This window comes from Rhopalosiphum padi, chromosome 3, assembly GCF_020882245.1.
Source record: "Rhopalosiphum padi isolate XX-2018 chromosome 3, ASM2088224v1, whole genome shotgun sequence".
Classification (NCBI taxonomy): domain Eukaryota; kingdom Metazoa; phylum Arthropoda; class Insecta; order Hemiptera; family Aphididae; genus Rhopalosiphum; species Rhopalosiphum padi.
In genome coordinates this window covers 76,856,406-76,878,094 of record NC_083599.1, presented here as the reverse complement: position 1 = coordinate 76,878,094, position 21,689 = coordinate 76,856,406, and the positions used below count along the sequence as shown (strand labels likewise).

Sequence of the window (21,689 nt, the reverse complement as noted above, 5' to 3'; positions counted from 1 at the left end):
TTTGAAATACCATTAAAACAATTTGAATGTTCTTAAAAATGATTCAATTATCCGGTACTTGGTGATTCTAATAAAAGGTTAATTTAACATTAGTAACATAAGAACTGGTTTGGGATTTTCAATTTTGATTCCAACAAACGGTTGATTCTATAAACCAGTGATCACATTAAGATTAAGCGGAACTCACTGTATTTATTTAAAATATATATATACTGTCGAACTTTGATAAATCAAAAACCTTGATAAGACAAAATAAATGCCATTCCCTTGCAAAAATCTCGATTACTCAAATTAAAAACTATAAATTATTCGAACACTTAAAGTTCCAAATATAAACAAATAATGACTGATAATTTTTGTAATAATTTATCTAACTTGCTTGTACGTTCAGATAATTTATCGCATTTATTATGTTTTTCACTCGGTTTATATTTGGTATTGATTGATGAAAATGGTGTGAATAGGTTTATTGTATAAATAAGCATTAGATTAAAATGAACCTAAATGTTTTGAAAATTGCATTATGTTTATAAAATGTAATAATTTACCCTACAATTTCAAGCCCTCCATTAATATTATTTTTGAATTACAACAAAGTAACTAAAATCGTTATTGTTTAACAGACATAAAAATAAGAACACACATTGTAATACCAGTATATTCATTGTTCTTCACATAATTTAAAATAAATTAAATTACATTTACAAGGTAACATAAATTATACTATAAATAAGTAAATAATAAGATAATAAATTTATTTAATACTCAACACAATGGTACAATAATAATAATAACACTAAAACTTTTTTTCATTTTATCTTTTAATCTTATCGTCAAACTTTATTGCACCTTTTTAAAGTTTTTTTTTATATTATGGTATATTTATTATATGATAATATTTAATTGTTAATATATGATTATATATAATATATTATAATAATTAATGGTTCAAGTAAAAATTTGCTAATATTTATAGTTTAATAAATGCCTGATTGTTAAAACTTTTTTGTTCAAAAATTAATCATACAAAATTAATTTTATCTATAATATTATACTTTGATTAAACATGTTAAATATATAAACTTCTAAAAAGTTCTTAATTTACTTGTTAATATATTTACAGACTTACAAAAATTAATGTTTTAGCTGTAATTTTTTTTTTGTTTTATCTTAGCAAATAGTACAAATCAGTTTATTACTTTGGAGTTCAAGACTCTAAATACAGAATGCTCTTATGACTATGTATTTGTTTATGATGGAGATTCATTTAATTCACCCCTCCTTGGAAGTTATAGTGGAAAGAATCAACCTCAGTCAATATTAGCATCATCAGGTTTTGTAAGTATTTTTGCCTCAATATATCATGATAACAATTTAAAAATAATAATTATGTGGTTTACAAAATATCAGTTTAAATATTTTATACATATTATAATATTTACAATATTTAAAATTTTAAAAAGTATATGAAATCAATATTTTTGGTGGCTATTTTTATATAAACAAATTAATTTGGTACCAATTTAAAAAAATGTCCTTTTCAAAATGACAAACTATGAACAATTCGTATTTCAAGATATATATTTATTACTGAAATTATTGACAATCGGAGGAATAAAATTAAATATAGAAATAATATAGGATGGAAACATCAATGACAATTTCTTATGGTAATTTTCAACAACAGTAGACAGGCAATGATGACCAAATAAGATAAAAACATTATTATAAAATATTACCATAATTATTTTAAAGCGCCTATTTACTCTATTTTAAATCTGTATAATATCTTTAAAGTATTTATTTTTTATGATTTAAAACATTTAAATACCTAATGACACATTACAAATGTATTAAAATACTTATACTCAAACGCATTGTTAATTACTTTCAAATACTTTATTATACAGAGTTAATTTTTTTTTATTTGATGTTTTATTGATGTTTTAAAATTAAAAATAACTTAGATAGTTTATCTAAGCTTTTTTGTCTTATCATTAAGCTAAAAGCTGTGTACTGTGTTTAAGAGTCTAGTCACTGATAGTGAAAATCAATGGTTTTTTATATAATCTACCTGAGGTAAATTGGGTATTTTGCTTGGTATATAATTTGATTGGTGTTAATTAGTGTATGTGTAAATGAAATATAAAAGAAGAAGTGGAATACTCCCACAGTGCATACACACGTCAATAAGAGGTTAACTATTTTGTTTTCAGCGGTGTAATTATGGTGGGGGGGATAGATCCCCTTTGGTCTTTTTTTTACTAGTAAATTTAATAATTTCATACGTATATTATAGAAATACAGAATAAAATTATTGAAAACGCTACACTTTATTATAATATTGAATATTGATATATTAAGAATTTGGAAATATTATGGTTGATGCTCCTAGTCTATACACAAATTACTGCTAAATATGTAAATGATTGAAAACAATTTGTATCGTAAATTGTAAAATGCTGTCAATCATCATTATTGTCAATAGCGATCTGGCTATTATCATTATTTTAATAATAAGTGTTAACTGTTTGGCTGCTATTTCAAAACATATTGCAGGGCGAAGGCATGTATATATAAATAGACAATCTAAACAATCACTTTCAATAATTAAATGAAATACAAATAATAATAAAACTTAAACAATAAAATACGAGTTTTATATTTTATTATTGCAATATTTTATTTTTAATCCAACATAATAATTTATTACTCATTATAGTTGAACACTCGCGCTAGTGCCAGTACCAAACTTCCACCTAGGCAAACTTTTTTTTTTTTTTGAGGTAGCTGCCCAGCGGCCTTTACCTTTTTCAAGCCTAGGCTCCGGGCTAAGTACCAAAAAAGGGCCCTTCTTTAGTAGCTGCATTGAGGAGGCTCTGAGACCCTTAAGTTCGGAGCACTGGCTGGTAAATTATTTTTTACTGATTTCATCCTACATATAAATTTGTATATTTATCAATAGGTACTACCTATTGTATTTTCATAGTTTTCTTCATTTTATAAAAAATTAATTACCTATGAATAATAAATCTTTAAAACAAAAGAACAGATTTATATATTTATGTATAGGTACTTATTAATAAAAAGTATATAAATGTTTATCATTTTTGTGAAATAGTAGTGATAAGTGTACCCTGTCAAGGAAATATATGTTTGCCAACGCATATTCTAACACAAAATCCTAAATATGCCAATGTAGTTGTCTCAGACTTAGAGTATCAATCTTTTATCAATTAAATTTACTAATTTATTATTTATCCAGTAAAATTTAATGTTATTAAATTATTAATATTAAATATTTAAAAATTTAATTTTGAAGAGTTAAAAATGTATTTGAAGTATTCAATTTTAAAATTGTGAACAAATTGTACTCAAGAAACATAACAAATATAAAAATGCTTCAACATTTTATTCTTTTATGTACTTGGTTATTTGGTAAAATTGACATAAGATAAGTTCATTGTGATAGAAAAACATTGCCAATATTAAATCCTCTTAAGATATTCATATCAACATAGTAGTTAGTATTTTTATTTAGTATTATAATTAATTGTTGCGTTTCTGTCTTTGTGTTAAAAATGTTGCTGTATGATATACATCCTCTTTTACTACGTCTAACGTTTTACTCATTTAATGTTTTATTATTTTACATGGGAATTATATAGATCTGTGGGTTATATTTTTGTTATTTACTAACTTGTATTTTTACTGTTACGCCTAATAGAAATAATTTTCTTAAAAATGTCTATGAATGTAAAATAAATTATTACAAATTTAACTAACTATAATAATTAAAAATTTAGTTATGAAAAATAATTAAAGGTCACTGTTTTATTCATTTTCACAAACTCTGTTCTATCATTAAATAGTCCTTCTAACTTAAAACATTATAACTAATACATTTTTTATTTATTATTTTTTTATATTCTATTAAATATATATATACTATACATGAATATCCAAAAATTATTATTTAGTAAGATATCAAATTTCAAATATAAAGATTATAATTCTGGATCACTTAAAATAGCAGTTTTAATTTTGATGTGATACATTTTAATTACAGTTATCTAATATATGATTCAATTAAAATTATTCATTATTATTAAACATTCATTTTCTTTACTAAAAATATTTTTGAAAAATTCATGACTATTCTTATTATTTTTATTACTATTTAATTTATTTAAGATGATTTTGTTTTTTTACGTTTAGATGTTGATATTGTTATTCAGCGATACAAATTATGCATTAGAAGGTTTTGAAGCTTCCTATTATGTATCTGATTGTCCAAGAAATTGTTCAAGTCATGGATTTTGCCTTAGAAATTTTTGTGTATGTGATAATGAATGGGGTGGACCTGACTGCGGAACTGAACTATGCCCCGATAAATGTGGTGAACCAAACAGAGGCATGTGTAAACAAGGTCGATGCCATTGTCTACAAAACTATTCAGGAATGGGTTGCACATTGAATAGTTCCGATTCTACAGGGAATAGGTTTGATATTTTTTATTCTTTCAATTTTAAAGTATTATCTTACAACTTATAAAATGTCATTACTTATTGAATTTCAGATGGCATGATTTGTATCAGGGAGGCATACATCCAAGAGCTGCTCATTCAGCTGTGTATATTTCTGAAGTTGATTCTTTATACATTTTTGGCGGATATGATTTAAATAATATTCTGGGTGATCTTGTTGTATTTCGGTTTAATACTTCTATGTGGTATGATCGAAATGATAATGTTATAGGTAAAATATTTTTATTCTTTAATAAATTGGTATTTGTTATTTTAATATTTATTTTTGTTTACTGTACTCTTATAGATCCTTTACACACAACAGTCAATTCTATTGGATCAGCCACAATAAATGCTTTGATGACTGCAAAATTAGGAGACACAACTATTGGAACAAATCGATCAAAATACTCATCCTCTGATAATACTAGTCGTGTAAATGAACATAGACGGAACAAAACGTGGTCTGCTGTATTACACGATATTTTTGTATCATTAGCTGACGATTCAACGTTCCTTGAACATCAAAATGATGTAATTTGGTTTTATCAATATAATATATAAGTGTATCATTTACAACCCAATCTGAACAAATAAGAGAAAAACTAATTTATTTAAATTGTCCATTACATTTAAATATTTTTGACTACTTGTGCCTTTAATTATATGTACTGAGTTGTATATAATGTTTATAATTGTTAGTTACTAAATGTGCTTTTTTTCATAATTTAGAATACTCGTCATTCACCATTTGAGTTTCCTTATGATGAAAATAATGAACATATATTAAATGAAATTAAAGAAAAACGATTACCGGCACCACGCTTTGGTCATGCAGCAACAAAGTGAGATATATTTTATAAAAATATATAAATAAATACTCTAATTTAATTTTTTTAGGTACAATGGAGGATTTCTTATGTATGGTGGTAAACTAAAAAAGGGTTTATCAGGAGAATTATGGTTTTATAATATATTTACAAAAAAATGGTTTTTACGAGCCCAACATTCAATAGTAATTCCACCTGCACTTACAAGACATACTCTAACATATGTGGAACATACAAATACTGTTTATTTAGTTGGCGGTAGTAATAGCAAAGGATATTTTTCTTCTAAGATATTTTCTATTCAACTTAATACAGGTAACATTATATAATTTATGAATTTAATATAAAATGCATGATATTAAATAAATATTAACAACAAATTATAATCAATAAAATAATTAAATTAAGTATTTAAATATTTTCTATCTTCAAAAAAACGTGTTTTCAATTGTTAAATTTTACTATTACTTTTAGTATTTTCAATTTATTCATGGCTTAGTAAAAAAGTTTCCTATTATTTAATTTTATAAGAAAACAAAATAATTTATAATAAATACATTTCAAAAGCAAAAAGTAAAATATTCTAGTATTTTTTTTAATAATTGGCAAAAACTAAACAATATTAGATAAAACAGATTTTTCTACAAAATCAATTTTCTTACATGTTGTATTTCAAAAATAAATCACTGTAGGTACTTAAAATTTTCACCAAATGTTTATATTAGCATTATATATATATAGTATAATTTATTAATTCATTTTGAATTATTTATTGATATTTATTAATTTCTTTGTTTTTATTATAATATTAATTTTTCATTTAAAACTTTAGAACGACATTGTGCTTTATTTTCTTTCTTGGGCATCACCTGTTTGGCTGTTTAAGTATATAAATAAATAATAATTTGACATTTTTGATTTTTTTTAGTTTTATTAATAATTATGAATAAAGAGAACTCATTCAAAAAATGTCTTTAACATATAATACAAAGTTTCTTAAATTTTTTTATTAAAACTATTTAAAAATTAAGTTAAGTATATAGATATAACTTTTTTTATAAATATTTGAAGAAAAAAGTTTGATTTGCAAATTATTTTGTCGTTAAAAATGTAAAACGTTCAATTTTAAAGTTAAGGCTTGAAACTTTAATTCAAGATTCCTAATAAGTAATTTATTTTTAAACTTAAAATCTAAAAAATATATAAGCACTTATCTCAATTAATTCAATTTATCATTACTAACAATAAAGTGAATTATTACAATAGTAATAATATAAATACAACATAAAATATATAGGCATAATATATTAAATTGTTAAATTAAAATTTAACATATACATCAAGGTGCACTCTAGTCCAGCATGGTAGTTATCTACTTTTCCCCTTTTTTGCTATTTACTTAAACAGTTAGTCAATTTACTTTTACGTCAAATATCTTTATAAATTATCAATACTGTAAAAATAAAAATAATAATTTTATTATTCTCTAATTTTAAAATCAAATGTTTTTTTTCTTTTCATTTAGATGATGAAAACGAACAATGGAAAGAAATTAAACCAAGAGGTGGTAAAGAATTAAATTTTCGGGTCGCAGCTCATTCGACGGTGTATGATATTCGCTCTCAATCTCTCATTATTTATGGTGGAATAGTCACAAGTGCATCGTGGTTTTCAAAACTTAGTGATCGTATGTTTATTTTTAATATACCAACACAGCATTGGTCTGAAATTAAATATCCAGCATCAAATGTACCCAATGAACGAGCTTTTCACTCAGCAAACATAATGGGTTTGTATACTGACTCATATTAATAATTCCATTTGAAGCACTCTTTAGAACTATGTAACATATTTGGTAGTATATAGAATAATAGATGTATATTATATATGTTTAAATATCTGTTAGGGTTTTTTTAAATTTAAATATACTGAAATATATATTGAAATATTTAAAATTGAAAATTTCACTCTTTTTGAAATATTGAAAAATATTTTTTCTGTTTTAAACGTGTTTTGTTATTGTTGATTATAAATAATATATTGATTATACACAGAAAATATTGATAGTAAATATGCACTATACATTTTTGATATTTTTTTTGTAGTGTCTGGAAAAAGATTTTTAGCTCGCTAATCAAATAGTCCAAACGTAAATACAACAACTTCCGAGCCCTAGAATTTATCACTTCATACTTATATTATTAATTGGATCCTTATTGGTTATTATTATTATTATACATATTTTCTTTATTTCACACAATAAACCAACTTTTAAAAATTGTTCATTTGCAAGTTGACGTAATTATAAACTTAAAGATATAATTGAAATGAAATATTTCATGAAATTTTAAAACCCTAATAACAGACAATCTTAATTTTAACTTTCTCAATACTCTTTTAAAATTCAGTGTTCTAACTTTTGATCATCCCTATATTTATATCTACCACATTTTTATACCAAACCTAACTTAATTCTTACTTTAACATGGAACATGATTTACCAGTTTAAAATAAACATGGAACTTTAAGTTTTAAAATAAATAAATATTTACAATTATAATTATAATTTTTTTGATATAACATTTTGCTGACTAATATACCTAGACACCTAGTACTCAATAATAACCACATTATTTATAAAAAATCTCAGGAATCGTAAGTCAACATTTGTCATACAATAATAATGCTTTTAAAATTATTCAACAACGTTTTTTTACTAAGATTTTTTACTTGTAGCTTTAGATATTAAAATTTATCGATTTAATTACTTTCAATAAGTAAACTGATGAAAATAATTTTTATTTATAACCCATTACTCAACTACCCTTGAGTTATCAAAGCAAAATAGATGTTCAATTCGCTTGGTCACTATCATGTTCTTTGTTATTAATGTGTTTAGTCTTATTTAAAGCTTAACTATTTAAATGTTTATTGAATGTATTTTTAATATTTGTAAGTCTTTGTGTGAGTTACTAAACCTATAATGAATAAATAAATTAAAACAATATCTCAGATTTTATCAAATCTTTTAATTTTAGGAAATTACATTGTTGTCTTTGGAGGATATACACATAGACATGCCAAAGAAGAAATTTGTTATGACAATGAAATATACCTCTATCATCTTGGTTGTAACACATGGCTTAGTCGAGATGTTCTTGGTTTATCTTCAAAAGGTTAATGAAGAAATGTTTCTTTATTTTTTCTACAATTTCAATTGTTAATACATATATTACAGAGTTCACTCGTAAGAAAACGTTTGGTGTATTTGGACATGGTTCTGATGTTCGAAACGGAAACACATTACTTATTGTTGGTGGTTATCGCGGAAACATAAACTCAGATTTATTAGCGTTTGTTTTACCACCAACGTTAGTTCCTACTGGAAATGATTCCTATCACTTAGAACTTATGTGCTTGAGGTAATAAATATTAAAAAAATATAAATATTTACTCTAAAATAATATTAATAATAAAATTAATATTTAGACATAAAGGTCTTCAAGAATGTACGGCAAATCCTGAATGCGGGTGGTGTTCTTCTGACGATACTTGCTATGGACGCAATGGGGGTATAAATTGTACAACCAATTTACAAACAACCAGATGCCCGGGTATCTGTTCTGCATTAACTGATTGTCATTCATGCCTAATTCATGGAGAAAGTACTCCTTTCAACAATAATCAATCAACCACTTCAGTTGCTCATATTATGCAATTAGGTCGATGTGTTTGGTGTATACAAGATGGTCGATGTCATCATAAAAATGGTAAATTCCATTCTTTACTTGAAATTTACTATTATATAACATAAAAAAATGTTATTATTTGTACAGATAATTATGAGGTATGTGGTCTACATAACAATATTTTTAATGGCGGAGGAATAGAAGTTGCTTATCCAGACAATTGCAGAGCTTTAGATAGAAGATCAGGATTGACTTTTTTCAAATATTTACATCCTGCAAATTTTTCCCAGCCAGATTTAGTAAATTCAATTTTTCTATACATTAATCATTTTGATTATTACTTAAAATTTTAAAATAATTAATAATTGTTATAGGTATCAGTAGTTAATACTAGTATCATTGATGTTTCAACCCATTTACCAATGTCACGGGCTGATCTCTCAATTGGTGGTACAATGATTGTAAGGCTTTCTGGATTTTTGCGATTTCCTCAGATGTGGGACAATCATAAAGACCAACTACAATTATGCTCTCGGTATACAAATACAAGACTTATAATGACATCTCCATATATGTACCAACCAGTAAGTAAATTTGTATTACTAAAATTAATTATCTTTTCTTATTGACTAAAATAAATTATTAGGAAATCAATATAACATTGAAAGCTGATGGTTGGCAATGTTTGCAACTTTCATCGTGGTCTACTGAAGATCAACCATTTCATGCTCCTGAACGATACTTATTAGATTTAACTACTCATAAAAATATAACATATTCTCAGAACACTGGTACTGCTATTGTAGAATTACAGCACAATAAAGGACATAATAATTCAAAGGTATTTATAATAATTATTAATTATTAATTGTTTTTAATTAGTTAATGTAATTCTGTATTTTTAATATAAATAGCCTTTTACAATGGAGTATCTTGAACCATATCATAGTAGAGACAGCTCGATATGTGCTGGTTATCAAAGTTGTCTCATATGTGTTAGTGATGCTAATTGTGCATGGTGTGAATTAAAATCAGTTTGTACCACAAGAAATCAAACAGATTCAATTTTTTGTCATAATAATAATGATATTAATGAATGGAAGTATCTTGTTATATCACCTCAGCTATGTCCAAATTGTTCTAATCATGTAGATTGTGTTGATTGTATTCAAAGTGGATATTGTGAATGGTGGAGTCAAGAAGCCAAATGTGAACGACGTGGAAGGTTTGTTAACACAGAATTTTTTGTATTAATAATGATTTGATTAAAATTATTGAAGATTTATATCATGATTAACAAGTAATTTACACTGACTAATTTATTGTTTTAATTATTTATATCACTATCTAATTTTATTTAGATTACCTGAAGGAGTAGTATCTGTTGATTTATGTCCTATCCCATGTTCAAATAGACACTCATGTTCTGATTGCTTGGACAATGGTAGATGTGTTTGGTGCCGAGCAACAAATGTAAAGTACTTTTATTTATCTTTAGTTCAATTTTTAATTACATCCTATAATTTTTAGGAATGTTTCCATTTTTCCGAATATACATCGGAATATCAATTTGGACGATGTCGAGAATGGATTGACAGAAGTGTTCATTACTATGGATCAGGACAGATGCAAATAGATAAACCTAACTTAGCATGTACCTCATGTGAAAAAAGTATGAATTGTTCTAGTTGTCTAAAAACTCTTGGTTGTGGATGGTGTTATGACAGTGGTAACCCAATTCAAGGAATTTGTACTGGAGGTGATTTTAGTAAACCATTTATAGGTATGTCCATATTTAATTATCCAAGCTATTATAATTAGTGTATTAACAATCAGTTTATATGTTATGGATATTTAATTACGTATATGTATTACCTTACAGGGACTTGTTCCTATATAATGAATAACAATACCTATGAAGAAGACTCAAGTTGGGCATATGCACAATGTCCAGATGTTGATGAATGTGGTCTAGGACTACACGACTGCCATAAAGAAGCCAAATGTACCAATACACAAGGTTCATATAGCTGTCAGTGTAAACGAGGTTTTATTGGCGATGGAAAACATTCATGTACAAGAACGTAAGTTTCACAAGCAGGTATTATACTGAATCATCAGTAGATTGATAAATACTTTCCTTTGATGTTTTGTAACTTTTTTTTACTGATTTCGAACCTGTATAATACTGGCTACATTATATTTTATAAAGAAAAAAATAAAACATTACATAAACATTTTACTTAAAAGTAATTCAATTTATAGGTGTTATCATAAATGTCTTAATGGCTATTGTATTGGAGCACCTGATTATACATGCAAATGTGATCTCGGATGGACTGGAGCTGATTGTGCAATTAACTGTGGGTGTAATAATCATTCAACATGCAATGAACGGCCTGGTACATGTGACCAGTGTCAAGATTGGACCACTGGACAGTTTTGTGAATATTGCAAGTAAGTCCAATAAATTTTTAAAAAAAATATCAAACACATTTTTATTAAATAATTATTTTTTAGGGCTGGAAGTTATGGCAATGCAACATCGCTAGAAGGATGCCACAAATGTGATTGTAATGGTCATGGCGATGAACAATTAGGTATTTGTGATTCTAATTCGGGTAAATGTTATTGTAAACATTATACTGAAGGAGATAATTGTCAATTTTGCAAGAAAGGATTTTTTGGAGATCCAAAGTAATTATTATTATTAAATCTGTTTAAAGATTTAAATCAATCATTTAACAATATTTATGGTTCAAGATAATTTAAAAACACTATTTATATATTAATTTAAAATTTAAAAGTTATTTTATAGTGATTTGATTTTATAGAAGCGGAAATGTTTGTTATCATCAATGTATGGCCAGGGGTATTTTATCTGGTATGGGTCCTCAAGGTTTTGGATCAAAATCTGTAGAGATTAGTGCTTGGGAAACACGCTTAGAAGGTCCACCATCAAAAGAATGTCTCTGGATAATTGATCCAGAAAATATGCGAAATAATTCAACTGCAATGTAAGTTCCCTAATCCTTTACTATTTATTAAAAAAAAAAAATAAATAAATAATACTTTGAAATAATTGTCATAAAATAATAATTTCTAAAATTATAATAATATTCTAAGTATTTAATTTTGTTGTTAATGTTTTTAGTGGATCTTATGTGATACAGTTAACAATCGATAATGATATAAATGTCCCATGTGGTATGAACAGTGTTTATGTGTATGATGGTCTTCCAAATTTTGTATCTATGTCTAGAACACACCCAGCTCATTCTCTTGGTGTATTTTGCACTAGAGATTCTCAGTATCCTTTAACCATAGAAGGAGTTACTGGTAAGCTTACATATTATATAGGATGTTGATAAGTTTAAATTTTGTATTAAACAAATAATTAACTATTCAGGTGTGATGACTGTATATTACAAGCAGTCTGAACCCACTGAAGGGTTTAATGCTACATACCAAGTGCTTAGCTGCCCGGACTCCTGCCCCTCAACCCGAGTATGTCATCATAACCGCTGTGTATGCCAAAAAGGAAGTACTGGAGTAAATTGTCAAGACTTAATATGTCCAAATGATTGTAATCAAGCCAAAGGCCATGGAAAATGTGATCATGTAAATAGATTTTTGTTAAATTCTAAGAATTAGTATAATTTATAATTGTTTTATTTATTTATCAGGAATATGGTCGTTGTATTTGTGAAAGTATTTATGAAGGAGAAGATTGTTCAATTTTAGTTCCTATATCTAGTCATTTGCGACAACCACTTATATTTACAGATCTTTTTAACTCAGCTCACGTATCAGAAAATTTAGATCACTTGCGTCAAACATTGCCTCGATTTGGGCATTCAGTGGTTGCTACAAGGCGCGGTCAACTATGGTTGTTTGGTGGTTATTCATTATCACATGGTCCTTTAAATGATATTCGTTTGTTTGACTCTAAAAACAATTCTTGGATGCAAGTAAGCTTCACTGATTCAAATCTGAAATAAATAAAAAATTTGAAATACATTTAACTTATTTATAATATGATAATTATTATTTAAAGGTCACAGTAGATGGTACAAATGATGCTCATATGCCAAACGGGCGGTATTTCCATGCAGCTGAAATAGTACATTCTCGAAGAGAAATATATGTCTATGGTGGTCTAACACAAATTCAAACTGCTTATGGTCGCTCTACCAAATATTCAATGAAGATTTTATCTGACTTTTGGAAATTTAGTTTAAAAGATCAAAGATGGATAGGCATACAAGTAATTATTTATTATATATATAAATGGAATTTACATATTTAATTTCTATTTTATAAACGTACACAATTTGTGTAGTAAACTTAGAGTGAATTTCTTGATTTTTGTTTGAGAGTATTAGGAGTATTTTCATAGTTAATTTGACATTAAAAATATTTAAATCAAACAGTATTTTAATTGTTATGATTTGGCAATTTCTAAAGAAGTAAAAACAGATGGAATACTTTTAATTAAGATGACATTATACCCACATCAAATTTAAAAATAAGATTATTACCTAGGAAATATTATATGCCAGTGGCGTATTTACGGGGGGGGGGGGGGGGGGTCCATGGGATCTGGACCCCCCAGACACTGATATATACATATATAATTAAATAATGCATACACAGAGTCTGACCCTGCAGTAGGTATACCGTATAACATGATAATATATATATATATTTCAAATATAAGTACCTAGGTTGATTATCAAGAATCTACTGAAATAATAAAATATTTTACAATCGTATTTTAATAGTTTAGATAAAATCGTCCGTCGTAACGTTAATTCTCGATATTCTTTAGTATTGCAATAGTGAGTTTATAAAAACCAAACCATTATAAATTTTTTTTACCTATTCAAATTTCAAATGTTAATCAAACTAGTACCTCAAAAGAAAATGTATCAACTAAAAGACCACTTTCACCTAATGATGTTGCTGATATTAGTACAAAAAAATCTATGTATGATTTAGCAACTTTGTCTTCATCCTTAACTTATAATAATTATGATATCAGTTTATTCTGCAACAAAACAGTTTTTAATATTTATTTTTATAATTTTTTTTGAATATAGTATATTTACTGCATAAACATAATATAATATAACACATTTATTTTTATAAAAATAAAAATAATACATTTGAAATACATATTATTTTTTAGGACCCTCCTCAGAAAAATTTTGAAAATCCGCCACTGTTATATGCTATCATTTTAAAGAGAGTTATGAATATTTTAAAGTTATAATATTTTATATAGCTATAACTCACTTTAAAATGATGGACATTAGTAAGACAGAGGCAACAAATGCGGGTATAACATCCTCTTCACATATGTACAAAACTTGACTAACTATAATTTACATGATTTTCCAATTATATTTTATTAATGTATTGTACGGTCTTTAAATATTTCAGACAGAATTAGATCCACCGCCATTGGCTGGCCATACTCTAACATTAAGATCAGTTGGTGATAAAGAAAGTCTTTTATTAATTGGAGGTTTTAGTCCAGATTTGGGCTTCCTTGAAGATGTGTGGGAGTTTGATATGCAAACAGAGGTTTGGAAAAAGCTTAAAACAAGTGGCTATGGACCAGCTGGTAAGAGCTTCACAAAAAAACATTTAAATTATTTAATTATTTTATAGTATAATTTTTTTCCAATTAATTACTGATTTATGCATTTTAATTTGTTGTTAAGTATACCTATGTATATTGTGTCTAAATTAAAACTTTGATTATTAGGTATTTATGGTCATAGTACAGTTTATCATGGACCTACTGATAGTTTGTATGTATTTGGTGGATATATTTATTCTGTTAATCAAACAATAATGACAGATAAATTATTCGCACTTAACTATGAATTTCAAATATGGACTATTTTACCTATTTTCAAAGATTATAATCCACCTAAAAATAGTCTAGTAAGTAATTTGTTTGTTTAAATATTGTAAATTGCAATTGTATAAATTATAATATAAAAAGTGATTGTTCAACATAATACTTTTTTACACATATGCAACATAATTCAAACTAATATTATTTTTATTAAACATACATTATTAATTTTTCTCAATATCTATCTAAAAAGTTTTTATTCAATTTTTTAGCCAAGGGGACGATTTTTACATTCAGCTATTACAACAGATGAATATATGTTTGTTTTTGGCGGAAGGACTGATCCACCTAGTACAAATGATACTCTTATAGCTTACTCATATGCATGTAACCAGTGGATACGTTTATTAACTCCAGGTAAAATTAATTCAATAAACAATGTACAATTCAAATAAAAATGAAAATAATATATTTGTATTCGTCAGATATATTTATTATTGGTTTGCCACCGCCACCTACTCATGCTCATGCAATGACATTAGACTTAGAAACAAAATCAATGTATATTCTGGGTGGTTTTGCCGGCGATATACAATCTCGTGTTACACGGATTCAATTACCACATGACCTTTGTAATCTGTGGTCTGGTAAACGAGATAAATGCAGGTCAGAAATTAATTTAATATAATTTATATTTGATAGATAAATAAATATTTTAAATTAATTTAATCATATTAAAAAATGTATACATTTTTTTTATGTTTCTATTACTTAAATAATTCTATAATTAAATTAATTAGCAACACCCTGTTATACAACTAATTTATATGTATATTGACTATTATGAAGAGAATAAAATGTGAATCTCGTACTATGAAGATTTTAACTATCTATGTATTTGTTAAATTAGGTCACTGGTTGGATGTTCATTTTGTCAAGTGATAGGAACAAATGTCAGTTATTGTTTTACTCATCTTGGTCCAGGCTTTAATCCCTGTGTTTCAACTAATGGTACATCACGAACAAATAATGGAGTATCTTGCAATTCAAACTGGATATCAAGTCGATCTTGTGAACAGTACACAACATGTACCGATTGTTTGGCTACATGGCCTAATAATCATTATGAAAACTCAAATGTATGGTTGAGCAATACAATTTTAAATACATTTTTTTATTTTAGAAAGACTTTAGATTTATTATCAATATTAATATATTATTTTTAGGTTTGTTCGTGGTGTGCAAATTGTGGTACTAAAGGACAATGTGTTAAAGACCCTTCAAGCTGTGATAATCAATGTAAAACAGTGACAAAAGTAGAAATGTGTCCAAGTGTTCAATGTATGGCTACTAATTGTGAAAAATGTCATCAGCAAGGAAATTGTTTATGGACTAGGTTTGTGTTTATTAAAATTTCTTAATAGAAATTGTAAGTAATCTTACATCAGTCATAATTTATTTTTTTTCATATTCAGGCAAATGCATACATCTGAATTTGGAACTATTTCAACTAGTGGGTCGTTGTATGACTGGAGTTGCTCTAGTCTAGATCTCAATCAACGATCAAATATCAAAATAAAAAATTCTTCTATTTGTCCAGAGCGTTGTTCTGCGCACAAATCTTGTGAAACATGTTTATCATCTCAAGTAAAATATTCTTAATGTAAATAAATTATTATTGTGTTAAAATTATTTTAACTTATAGGGTGGTGAAGGAGGATGGCATGAATGTCGCTGGTCAATTACATTAAATGAGTGCATTTCACCTAGTTATCAACCACTGTACTGTGCTGGAGGTGTTTGTGGACTTGTTCTTAGTGGTGGTAATATAGATCGTTGCCCTCAACCTTGTTCTAGTTATACTCAATGTTCCACGTGTCTCCGTCACACCCATTGTGGATGGTGTGCTTTAGATGTATTGAACAAAACTGGACAAGTAATTACAATTTGCTTAAAAATATTTCTATTGAAAAATACAGAACTATTATTTTTAACTATATTTTATTTTTTCTAGGGAATATGTACAGAAGGTTATATGTCGAGTCCCGCTTCTGGCCCTAACCATTCATGTCAAGAATTACTTCAACACTTAAATACTGAACCAAAAATGGCAGCTTATCATAAATTAGAATCTCACGATTTCATTTATGGAATAGATGAAGCACTTTCATTATCTACAGATGTAGCTTTATTAAATAAAGAATTAATTTTAAATGATTCTGTAGCTTGGTATTACATAACTTGCCCGCCAGAAAATGAATGTGTGAATGGTCATCATAGTTGCAATCCAGAAAGTGAAGAATGTGTTGATCTTGCTGATGGATTCCATTGTGTGTGTGGCAATGGTTATCAACCTGATGATAATTCCCAATGTATTCCAATTTGCACACAAGGTAATAAATTAAAATATATTAATAAAAAAATAAATAAATCATTTAAAAATACATTAAAATATTATGGTTGTCTCCCAAATATGTCTACCACCAATTTATGTTGTTCTACTATAACATATCATTATGATTTATAATAATTGTATTATTTATTATATCAAATCACCTAATAGATGATATTTTTATATCTACTAGTGTTATTGTGTTTATGTCATAAAATCAATAGCGTTGTAGTGTAGATAACAACAGTTTTGTTGGTTATGTGTTGTTTATGACATATAATTATTTATTATATTATTGCAGGAATTTATTTTTATTGAAGAATTTTTTAACTGAAAAATCCATAGTTAAATTACACAATTGTAGTTATGAATAATAATTATATTAATTATTAATTTTTTAATTTTTTTTTAATCGATAAAATTATAATACTTAATATTTTTACTTTATTTTATTTAGATTATTTCATTTTTATAATTATTTAATGTAAAATCACTAAATTTAATAACATTTATAGACCATAGACCACATACTATACTTTAATGATTATTACAATAGATTACAATTCATTGTTAAACTGCATTTAGAGAGATACACAATACTATAAATCAAAATTAAAATGTAAATAATAAATATATTTTTGAATTTAATTTATCTTCAGGCTGTGTTAGAGGTGAATGCATAAAACCAGATGTCTGCCGCTGTGGTTTTGGTTATGTTGGTTCCAATTGCACTATACAATGTGAATGTAATGGACATTCTGATTGTGCTGGACCTGATCGCTTAACAGAATGTTTGAGTTGCAAAAACAACACTCAAGGGCCACAATGTCAACGGTGTAAACTATTTTATGTCGGTAACCCAGTAGACCATGGTCAATGTGTACCATGCTCAGATTACTGTAATGGGCATGCTCAAGTATGTGTTGATAAATACGATACTGAACCATTTGATGCTCTAAGTATTTTAAATGATCCTAATACGAATCTTATGCAAGATGATGGCCCTCTTTCTGATGCATATTGCATTAATTGTATGGACAACACAACTGGTCCTACGTGTTCGGGTTGTTTATCTGGTCATTTTCGAGGTTCAAATGATAATCGAGATCCTTGTAGGCAAGTGTCACATTATAAACATGGATAATATGTATTATTAATTAATTCTATTCTTAATAATAAAATTTAACATGTACTTTCTATCTTTATTTGTAGACCTTGTGAATGTCACGGTCATGGGAGTACATGTGATCCAGTTACTGGAGAAAAATGTGATTGTCAAAATAATACTGAAAGTGACACAAACTGTCAATCAGGGGGTGTACCTCATCATCGATCATTAAAGAATACCGTTCAGCTTTGTTGGATGCAACAGTGTTCAAAATGCAAAGAATCATACATGGGAACACCAACTGATGGTCACCAGTGTTACAAACAAATGAGTGTAGACTTAAGATTTTGTCTAGATGCCAAACTGCTTGATGAGTGTAAAACAAAACCTACTCCACTTTATCCAGGACAAACGGTATGCAGTACAATATAAAGTATTATATTTCATTAAATATATATACTTTTATAATATGAAGTATGTTTTTCAACATTTTTCATGCAGTTATAGTAGTTCTATTAATTTAGTTGCTTTTATAGAAACATATTCATTTGAAATCTTAAAAAATGATCGGTCGTGGAAATTAGATCAAAGCAATTAATTCAGACCTTGCGGCTTACATTGTTTAATTTTATTACGTTATGATATACTTCTGATATACCAGAGGATGGTACCTATTTAAACCATAATAAATCACATCGGTCAAAATATAATTCTTAGTAAAACTTAGTTATAACTGCACCTTCCACTATTTTTTTAAAAATATTTTTTCCAATTTCATCTATATTATGACATTAATATGTCTGGAGTCAAAAAAAAATTTGTGTAATGAAAAAAATTAATTGGAAAATAGTTGGAAAATAGCAATGATAGGTTACCCAGCAACGCATTATTTCACAAAGTGAAAACTAACCAAAATGATAAAGTTCCCAATTAAACATTAAAATATTTTCATATTTAGTATATTTCTTTACATCTAGCTTTAAATTAAATTTTCAAATCACTAACCAGAGTAGGTTGATAGGTTGACTACTAGTTAGTTGTTTTTCAAAACATTAGTTGTTTCTCAATAAAATTTCTTGCTTTGAATAGAAATTATTATCGATTAATTGAGTAAAAATAGGTATTTCTATTTTCTTAGTACTGGGATAATATTTTTTAAATATGGTACAAAGTTCCTATCTTAGATACATTATCATTTTCTTTATAAATAATGCTACAAATTAACAATGGATTATAATATATTATAAATAACTAGTTCGTAATCTGTTCTGTTTTCTTACAAATTACAATATTATAATAATGTTTTAAAAATATTCTTAATAATCTTGATTGTAGAGTATTATGTTTCACTTTATAGCTTCTTAATAGTGCTCATTTTGTTTTAGTCGTTTTTTGTTGTTCAACCACGTTTTATGAATGTTGATATCAGAATCACTGTTGACATAACACAAGGCGCTGTCGACTTCTTCTTAACATCACATGAGGATATTTTCATAGTTACTAAAAATAAGTCACTTAATAGAAATGTTTTTGATTTTGATCCAAGGTAATAAAATTTATTAATCAATTTGGGCGGTGAACAATTTAAATAATATGACCTGGGCTTATTTTTTAGGTTTGAGTGGTTAAGCGAAATGGAAATGATTGAACGTGTGAGTAGTAATTCAAATTCTTCCAAAGGTAGACATTTATTTACATATCAAGAGCACAAAACCAAAGGTTTGTCTACGTATGTGACATTGAAAAAGAGTATGTCGCTGTTGATGGTAAAAAATGTCAACAATAGGTATAAAAATAGTTGAAATATCTATAACAAATTATTATACTATTATTATATCATTTGTTTTTTAGATTGATCATTACACTTCCACATGACAAACATGATCTATCAGCAACAAGATATTATATGGCATTGTTAGCAATCTCATCATTACCTGCTCAAGCCACTCATTTAGTACCCGTCCCAACATACGGAACAGTGTTCTTTAGACAAGACCAACTTCATATTGATCTCTTCGTGTTCTTCTCTGTATTTTTCTCATGTTTCTTTTTGTTTCTTGCTGTGTGTGTCGTTGGATGGAAAGCAAAACAAGTAAATAATGTATTTACATATTTTTACTACATAGTAATATAGGGTTGCCATTTGGTTTAAAAACTGAAAAAACACTTACTTTGTATTTTGTCTGGGTTCGTATTAAACAAAATGCATATAAATTATGATCGCTAAAGTTATTATTGTTACTTATAATAGTGGCCTGTGGGTATTGTAGTCATTAGATTAATTAAATAAAAGTCTGTTCCACAAAAGTAAAGTAATGCGGGTCATACAAATCAAATTTTACAAAAGAGATGGAATAAATATTATTGCATACATTTTTGTTCAAATTATAGCCTGTATATTAGTTTTAAAACTCTTTTATTAAAAATATATAATTACTTATATAACTAGTAAATTAGTAGAGTGGGACTAAGAACTTAATGTTTAAAATTGTGTAAGTTGTCTAAAAAACTTTTTATAGGAATTTATAATTTATTATCAACTAAAGAATAACATGATAAACATATTAATTTGATGAGTGATTATAATAATTATAGTGGTTCACCATACACCCATTATCATATAGAAAAATACTTACTGTTAAAAGTGTAACTCTTACATCTTTGCTAGTGGTAAACTATCATACATCAACTCACAGTTGTATACTTCATTAATATTATTTTGTATGATTATATTATGATTACTGACCCAGAAGGTTAGATTATGTTTTATGTATGTTAACATACCATATATCTCATGTTATCTATGAATTTGTTGTACATCAGCTTATAAATTATAAAATAATGATTTAATACTTTTGAAAAAAATTGCAAAAACAATATACCGATATACCGAACTTGTATGAAAAAATAGACTTGCCTTACTTTCTTTCTGTGGTGCCCACAAATATCAATCAGTATTGATATTTACCTAAACAATTACTTTTGATAATTGGGTATTTTAAATTGTTTGTATTGCTTTGCTGTACCTACTAAAAAAATATATAAATTTCATATTTCATCTATTTCAAAATCTTATTTCTAATGTACTTGTGTCAGATATTGCTAGTAACCCCTTGGCATCAGGAAACTTGTTTGTATATTTCTATTAATTCGGTGAACGTACCTATCCTTTGTACGGGAAGAAGATTTTTCAACATCCGTTCTGATTTACTTTTTGATAATAGTATGCGTAAAATATAATGAATTACGATGAATTTACGCGATTTTTTTGAATT

At 26.7% G+C, this 21,689-nt stretch overlaps 1 protein-coding gene across 2 annotated transcripts in view; it reads left to right on the top strand.

Moving 5' to 3' along the window:
* LOC132923917 (multiple epidermal growth factor-like domains protein 8) overlaps nucleotides 1-21,689 on the top strand; it is a 28,902-nt gene that overhangs the window by 3,583 nt on the left and 3,630 nt on the right. For both annotated transcript variants that reach the window (XM_060987923.1, XM_060987922.1), the window contains exons 3-40: nucleotides 1,175-1,338; nucleotides 4,219-4,502; nucleotides 4,580-4,758; nucleotides 4,834-5,060; nucleotides 5,259-5,371; nucleotides 5,427-5,671; nucleotides 6,882-7,145; nucleotides 8,395-8,532; nucleotides 8,595-8,778; nucleotides 8,846-9,126; nucleotides 9,193-9,344; nucleotides 9,420-9,629; nucleotides 9,692-9,886; nucleotides 9,960-10,270; nucleotides 10,407-10,518; nucleotides 10,576-10,828; nucleotides 10,928-11,129; nucleotides 11,311-11,502; nucleotides 11,566-11,742; nucleotides 11,880-12,062; nucleotides 12,200-12,384; nucleotides 12,455-12,666; nucleotides 12,732-13,016; nucleotides 13,103-13,312; nucleotides 14,491-14,674; nucleotides 14,819-15,000; nucleotides 15,187-15,331; nucleotides 15,400-15,580; nucleotides 15,825-16,053; nucleotides 16,141-16,310; nucleotides 16,390-16,561; nucleotides 16,620-16,850; nucleotides 16,929-17,307; nucleotides 17,966-18,422; nucleotides 18,519-18,828; nucleotides 19,800-19,960; nucleotides 20,030-20,200; nucleotides 20,266-20,506. In XM_060987923.1, the coding sequence (XP_060843906.1) occupies nucleotides 1,175-1,338; nucleotides 4,219-4,502; nucleotides 4,580-4,758; nucleotides 4,834-5,060; nucleotides 5,259-5,371; nucleotides 5,427-5,671; nucleotides 6,882-7,145; nucleotides 8,395-8,532; nucleotides 8,595-8,778; nucleotides 8,846-9,126; nucleotides 9,193-9,344; nucleotides 9,420-9,629; nucleotides 9,692-9,886; nucleotides 9,960-10,270; nucleotides 10,407-10,518; nucleotides 10,576-10,828; nucleotides 10,928-11,129; nucleotides 11,311-11,502; nucleotides 11,566-11,742; nucleotides 11,880-12,062; nucleotides 12,200-12,384; nucleotides 12,455-12,666; nucleotides 12,732-13,016; nucleotides 13,103-13,312; nucleotides 14,491-14,674; nucleotides 14,819-15,000; nucleotides 15,187-15,331; nucleotides 15,400-15,580; nucleotides 15,825-16,053; nucleotides 16,141-16,310; nucleotides 16,390-16,561; nucleotides 16,620-16,850; nucleotides 16,929-17,307; nucleotides 17,966-18,422; nucleotides 18,519-18,828; nucleotides 19,800-19,960; nucleotides 20,030-20,200; nucleotides 20,266-20,506 (8,171 nt within the window). The remainder of the gene's footprint in view (nucleotides 1-1,174; nucleotides 1,339-4,218; nucleotides 4,503-4,579; nucleotides 4,759-4,833; nucleotides 5,061-5,258; nucleotides 5,372-5,426; nucleotides 5,672-6,881; nucleotides 7,146-8,394; nucleotides 8,533-8,594; nucleotides 8,779-8,845; nucleotides 9,127-9,192; nucleotides 9,345-9,419; nucleotides 9,630-9,691; nucleotides 9,887-9,959; nucleotides 10,271-10,406; nucleotides 10,519-10,575; nucleotides 10,829-10,927; nucleotides 11,130-11,310; nucleotides 11,503-11,565; nucleotides 11,743-11,879; nucleotides 12,063-12,199; nucleotides 12,385-12,454; nucleotides 12,667-12,731; nucleotides 13,017-13,102; nucleotides 13,313-14,490; nucleotides 14,675-14,818; nucleotides 15,001-15,186; nucleotides 15,332-15,399; nucleotides 15,581-15,824; nucleotides 16,054-16,140; nucleotides 16,311-16,389; nucleotides 16,562-16,619; nucleotides 16,851-16,928; nucleotides 17,308-17,965; nucleotides 18,423-18,518; nucleotides 18,829-19,799; nucleotides 19,961-20,029; nucleotides 20,201-20,265; nucleotides 20,507-21,689) is intronic.